The sequence below is a fragment of the Cherax quadricarinatus genome, unplaced genomic scaffold (assembly GCF_038502225.1).
Source record: "Cherax quadricarinatus isolate ZL_2023a unplaced genomic scaffold, ASM3850222v1 Contig798, whole genome shotgun sequence".
Lineage (NCBI taxonomy): Eukaryota > Metazoa > Arthropoda > Malacostraca > Decapoda > Parastacidae > Cherax > Cherax quadricarinatus.
Window position 1 is genome coordinate 57,501 of NW_027195824.1, and position 7,390 is coordinate 64,890.

General features: G+C 38.0%; 1 protein-coding gene across 1 annotated transcript; it reads right to left on the reverse strand.

Annotated features, from left to right (window-relative positions):
- Positions 1 to 3,909: 3,909 nt before the first annotated feature.
- LOC138851502 (uncharacterized) lies at positions 3,910 to 5,409 on the reverse strand. The gene is made up of 2 exons (XM_070080695.1): positions 5,220 to 5,409; positions 3,910 to 4,922 (listed from the first exon to the last, which is right to left on the reverse strand). The coding sequence occupies exon 2, from the start codon at positions 4,669 to 4,671 to the stop codon at positions 3,910 to 3,912; it is 762 nt and encodes a 253-aa protein (XP_069936796.1). The 5' UTR covers positions 4,672 to 4,922; positions 5,220 to 5,409.
- Between the last annotated feature and the right edge of the window lie 1,981 nt (positions 5,410 to 7,390).

Here is a 7,390-nt window from a genome sequence, read left to right on the forward strand (position 1 = left end):
CCACCGCCACCACCACCACCGCCACCACCACCGCCACCACCACCACCGCCACCCCTTCCGGTTTAGGGCCTTCCTCTGGGAGGTCCCTTCCGGTTTAGGCCTTCCACTGGGCGATGTATCCGGTCTAGGACCAGCGGCTGGAGGGTCACCTTTTCACACCTAGGTGTTACTTCCGGTTTTGACCATGACCTCGCCCTCGAGACTACCTCACCCTTGACCCCCCAACCAATACCCCCACCCACGACCCCCCCCCTTCGCGACCCCCGTCGCGCCGCGCGCCCGCGAGCCCGCCCGCGCGCCCGCCCGCGAGCCCGCCCGCGCGCCCCGCCCCGCCCGCGCGTCCGCCCGTGCCCTTCGCGACCCCCGCCCGCGCCTTCTGCTGCGTCGTCCGGATCGCCCCCGCGCCTCGAATTTTTTTTTCTTATGATCTCCTTGGATCAAGGTTTTTGGATTCCCCCCTATGGGGTTTTCGAAATTCTCCAATTCCTCGGATCAAGTTTTTTTGGATACCCCTCCTTTCACCCCCCATCCCCAAAAAATTTCTCAATATCAAAGTCTCCACTTCCTCGGATCCCCCTCCCACTTTCACCCCCCAACCCCAAAAATTTCTCGATAATACAAGTTTTGGATTCCCCCCTATGGGGTTTTCGAAATTCTCCAATTCCTCGGATCAAGTTTTTTTGGATACCCCTCCTTTCACCCCCCATCCCCAAAAAATTTCTCAATATCAAAGTCTCCACTTCCTCGGATCCCCCTCCCACTTTCATCCCCCAACCCCAAAAATTTCTCGACAATACCATGACTCCATCTCCTCGGATCAAGTTTTTTGGATCCCCCCTATGGGGTTTTCGAAATTCTCCATCTCCTTGGATCAAGTTTTTTGGATTCCCCCCTATGGGGTTTTCAAAATTCTCCAATTCCTCGGATCAAGTTTTTGGAATCCCCCCTCTGGGTATAAGCATTCAAAATAGACTCCTCCTATGGGGGCATGCTTACTACAGGTCTAATGAAGGGTGTTTACTCGGCGGTCAGTGACGTCACGTGTTGACCCAGCACACAGGTTGAATCTTGTCTACCCTTTTAATTAATAAGGGGACATAGTAGTGACGTCACGCGCACACAAGCTGAATCATGTCGATCCTTTTAGTTCATTCAAGTTAATAAGGGGATATAGTACCTACATCATAGGGAAAACATTTTCATCATCAGAAAGACACATTTCAGGATAACACTAATACACAATATTTTTTTTCATTATTTATTATACAAGCAATACATCACTCTATTCTCCTACGTTTAGATGGTGGAATATCAGGGTGTCCATAAGCCAAGGATTCATTAGTATTCAAATGATATCTTTTATCATCAAAGGCTGACAAACCTCTCTTATTAATTCTTACCGTACATATTTCACCTTTTACATTACTTATAGACTTACACGTGAATAATTCTCTATCTGCATTTGATAAAACATTCTTATATCTTGCATGTGTTAATAATGGCATAAATTGCGAAGGAATACCCTTGGCTCTGCTGACAGTAGTTGATCTTCCAGCAATCTTGACAGAATACATTTTAGCTTTCAGGGCTATCAACTCGCTAATATGGTTATCACACATTTCAGATTTCAATAACCCCAGCTCCCCTTTTCTACTATCATCATATAAGGGATGCTCAGGACTGAAATTTGAAAAATCCATATAACCTAACAATGGTTCACTTTTTAACTCGGTGTACAAATCTTTACATTTCAAGCTAAAAATATACGAGTCAGTATCGGTATAAAGAAGTCTTACATCATCACCATAATGCTGTTTTAAAACTTTATACCAAAAATGATACAATTTCTTTTTAGCTATCTCAAGAATTTGAAAACCGAGATAAAGTGGTTGCTTAACTTCTAATATATCTTTATTGAATGTGCAAATTACTCTATCTTGATTTAAATGTGTGATATTTTTTAACAAAGGATCTTTACTCGCTCTAATAAATGCTTTCTCATTATTGATATATCTATATTTCTCAGCATACTTTGTAATATTCAGCAATGATTTCCCATATATGGCGTTATTAGTTAATTTGAAGGCTTTTGACTTGATAGGACATCTTGTAGCTGTTCTCTGTGCAATATTAGTTGATATGAAAGGTTCTAAAAATTTTGTCTGTGTATATTCATATATGGTATGAACCTTTTCCACCTCTAACCCAAGTTCCAGTAATAACTGTAACAATTCTAGACTGATCAAATAATTTTTCTGAGATAAATGACTGCCCACTAATTTCCCATTAGATTTGGGGATCTTTCTACCTTCATTTTTCAATATAGATTCACAATAAGGAGATAACATCTCTTCTGATATATTCATATGTGATAATATTAAAGGAAGTTCATCAGTGAGTCTAGCTACCTCGGGGGATATGTGCTTGGTATCACATTCTATCCAATATCCCTTTTGACCTTCACAGGAAACATTACTTAATCCCACATCGAGGATAGCATTCTTCTCGTCATTCGATAATTTTCTGATACCATTCTGTGGAAGAGCTTCAACCATCGCACTAGCATACAAAGAATTGAAATCTAGATATAGAATATGAGTGCCCATTCCACTCTCAACATCAAAATTAGGGTTAATTAGGGGATTATCTGCTTTAGAATACTGATTAATTGCGCACGTAAACCCACCTCTGAGATTCCTTTTAATCAAGTCATATAATTCATGGGAATATATCATATCTAATCTTACATTAGTTTTCAATAGGAATGCATCCCAACTGAATGATGGTAAACTTATATAATTACTAACGTCTAGCTTATAAATATCTTTGAGTGTTTTACGCCACTCCATGAAGACATCGGCTAACAAACCAACATCTGTCTTGAGATATAACATCAAGTAATCTCCTAAAGTCTTACATTTACCCAACTCAAACACTTTCAATGCATGTTCATAATCTTCTTGGCTGATAGCGCTATTTCTCAAAGAATTAAAAAAATGATCTTTACTCGGTAATTTTGTTTCATCGAGCTTCTTTAAACTATCAATATAATCATAACACAAAATTTGTTTTCCTTTACATAATAAAGGTAAGACATCTCGAGGCACATCTTTCAGAATAGTCTCTGTATATTTCAGGGATTTACCTGCCTTGATATGTTGTTCTGCTAACGTGGAAAGAGATCCATTCAATAAAGACAGTGAATCCTGAAACCTAACCTTACCTATGTCTACTTTCAAGAATTTGAATCCTTGTTTCGAATGAATTTCAACGTTATATTTATCAACATTCAATTCCTTTAAAATTATTCCTAAATCATACGACATGTTATGACAAAAAAGCAATAATTTCTCTCTCTTGTCTTTACACTGCATATTACAACGTGCACAATAGGCTCCAATATAATTATTGAAATTTAAAGTATGGTCATGGTGTTTATGTTTGTCCTTGGGTTTTTTGAAGGTGTTACCACATAATTCACAAGTGTTCTGAGAATCATACCTCATCTTATCCTCCTCTGGCATATGGATTTCATGATACTGTCTTCTAAACTTTATTTTATTCCATTCACCACTAACATTTAAAATGAAATGATTAACAGCATCCTCCCCCTTATAACTCTTTATACACACTATTTCTCCTTTGCGATCAAATATAATATAACAATAGGCAATGGCTTTATGACGAGACTCAATTTTACCTGCTGGGAGAGTTGTGTCTAATGCACATTCGAAATCAAATACACCGATATATTCGTTGGAATGCGTATGACTAAAATTTTCAAAGTGTACTGTTGTTCCTTCCGGGGGGAATACGAGAACCTGATTGATTTTACATCCATCTTCGTGGATATCTAACTCTTCCTGTGTATTCAACTTCATCAAACAACTATGACAGCGCTTCTTTACATCACTTTTTCTTCATTATCGTTCTAACATACCCGTCAAAATCTTTGATTAAAACCAAATGTCTTTCATTCAACAATAACGCGCACATAATGTCCTTATATTTCTTATTCCCCTTACGACACATAGCCATAAATGTCCTATCTTGATCCTTTCTTAATTGATAAACATATAATGACACTTTATTTTCCTTCTCTAATATACCTAACTTATCACGCGTAATGGGGAAATCATCTATAGAAGTTTTTGCATGATTAAGACAACCTCTCTTAGTATTAACTGCTCTGCGAATATCACACCATGGCTTGTTCTTTTTATGACATTGATAGGCGGCAAAAGCACGCAGTACACATAACCCATCATTAATCTCTGGATTAAATACATATTGGTTCCCTCGCAGTTTCTCGGGATATGCCACATATGATCCCACTCCCACTCTGAATTCTACTTTAACATATTCGATACTGAAAGATTCGATTTGATCTATGATCCAGCCAGATCCTTCCTGATCTTGCAACTCTGACTCGTATCTTTCTAATATTGTTCCCACCCATCGATCAAATACTTCAGAGATTTCCTCTTCACTTACTAACTCAAACGCTAAATTTATCACAAATTGTCCATTTTGATCATCACCCGATATGTTTTGACGTAATGTCCTTATAACTATAATTGGGTGGATTCTGAGCGACATTGCTAGAGGCGATCTATCATACATATCTCGCATCTGTTCTATAAAATAATCCCTATAAACATGTAAATACATTCTTAACTCTCTGTTATAAGTTGAAGGAACACTATATTTCCTCACTGTATGTCTACCTCTAAAATTCTGGATATATGTAATAACTTCTGGGGTCTCATCTTCACTATTATGCGTGTCAGACACGTCATGCGAGGTAGTTGCTCTCTCATCATCATTAATGGGGGCAGAAGTACCCGCACCTCCGCATTGTGAGGTACCAACACTAGCACTCTCACCACCAAGCTGTGCGACATTACTACCAGGTGTATTTCCTGCAGAGGAAAAAAGTATATCCAATTCATAACCCAAAAAATATTAAGATTTCAATGAATAGTAATATTACGTCCAGTAATGGGGGTAAGAAGGTCACCCTTTACAATTTTTACATATATATAAAAGTGTATCCAATTCATAACCCAAAAAATATTAAAATTTCAATGAACAGAGGAAAAAAGCATATCCAATTCATAACCCAAAATATTAAGATTTCAATGAATAGAACAAAAAATCTTTTCTCGAGTGACTAGCACATTTTCACAACAACAAAAGATCACAAATTGGTTACATACCTGTTTCTATAGCCTTCTTCCATAAAGCATCTACACGTGCCCACTCATTATCCAATTGCAATAACCTTTCATTGCGTTGTACACCGCCTTTCTCGATTACCAACGAACGCTGCTTTCTAATCGATAATCTTCTCTTCACCAATGCTTCCAAGTATTTCGAATATATGCTATCCCCTGTTAAGAATTTCACTTATTTAACACACTATCACAGTAAAAATTTCACTCGTATGCTTCAACAAAAATTAACCCAAATCAGAATTTTCTAACAACAAAAATTAACCCATTAAAAATTTCACTTATTCGTATGCTTCAACAAAAATTAACCCAAATTTCACTCGTATCCTTCAACAAAAATTAACCAAAATTTCACTCGTATGCTTCAACAAAAATTAAACATGCAAAAAAACAAGAATTTTCTAAGTACAACTTACCTTTCTCCATGATGTGCGGTTGGAAAAGATGAGGTCCTTTAACTTAATGAGAGGAATACTGTGGGGAAGATGAGCTCAGTCACGGATGACGGATGGAAGCACTATCCTCGCTCTGAGCTTCTCATTGAGCTTATATGGACCACCCCTTCCCCCAACACCACTGTGTAATGCGGTTCACACCTAAGGTAGATTTAAGATAATCATCTCCTTACCGAACACCTGCGTCAACACAGGTCAGACAGACGCCATGTAATGCAGTTCACACCCATGGTAGAAAATCACACCTAGATCAACACAGGTCAGACAGGCGCCATGTAATGCGGTTCACACCCAAGGTAGAACATCACACCTGGGTCAACACAGGTCAGACAGACAGCATGTAATGCGGTTCACACCCAAGATAGAATATAACACCAGTATATCCTTACTGAAACACCTGGGCCACCCATTCCCCCGACACCACTGTGTAATGCGGTTCACACCCAAGGTAGATTTAAGATAATCATGAACACCTGGGTCAATCGCCACCCTAAAGCAACTAATTTTGGTGAGGCAGTCCTGCTCCACATTAACTGGGTCCCCTTATTGAACTAAAAGTATTATATATCTTGAAAACCCATTAAGACTTACAGTGTACAAGACGCCTCTCTATGGTAAACACCCTTTTTAGTTCATTCAACTTAAAGAGAGGAAGCTTTTAGATCATTTTAAAATAATAAGGGGAAGATGTTGAACTTGTCAACATACACATCTGCTGACGTTGATATATTTCGTTATCCATCAAGGATTATCATTGCCGGTTATTCGAATAGTGGCAAATCTTATTTCACATCAAAATTAATAAAGTTATACCACGAGAAATTTCATAACATTATAATATGCGGGGTGACATCACATCCCTTAGAACAAGATTCAGAGATATCTCATAAATTAACATTAAGTAACGATATTATCGACCCGCAGAATGTCATTGCATCACCTGATGAAAATACAATAATTATTGTTGATGATCTATTTTTAAAAGCTGGTAACAGTGAAATTATTCTCGAATGTTTTACTAAAGGTAGACATCATAATATAAGCATTATTCTGATTACTCAAAATATATTTCACGGAGGACGATATAGTCGTACCATGGCTTTAAACGCCACGCATTTTGCTTTATTTAAAATGAGGGATCTTGGACAAGTAGAGATTCTGGGGCGACAAGTGTTCGGAAAAAATAAGGAATTTGTAAATATATATAAATCTGCTATAAAACGATCACCCTTTGGTTATTTATTCATAGACCTTGCATTAAATACACCAGAAGCATTACAGTTGCGAACCAATGTGTTACGGCAGGATTCCTACGAAATTGTATACCAATGGAGCGAGCAAAATTAATTGAAAAGGTTTATAGAGATCCTGGTTCTGCGGGGTCATTCTCTGGGGTAAACAGTTTATATACAGCTGTAAAAAAGATCGATCCGTCCATAACCTTGAAAGAGGTCAGAAATTTCTTAAATTCAGAAAGATCATATACTTTATACGTTCTTAAACCTAAGAAGTTTCCTCGTAGGAAAATAATTGCTCCTAAACCCAGAGTGATATTAACCTGTGATTTGGGTGATATGTCTAAATTATCCAGATATAATGATGGATATAAATACATTCTCGTGTGTATCGATGTTTTTTCAAGATATTTACAAGCAGTACTCATGAAAAAGAAAGACGGACCGAGCACTTTACATGCATTAC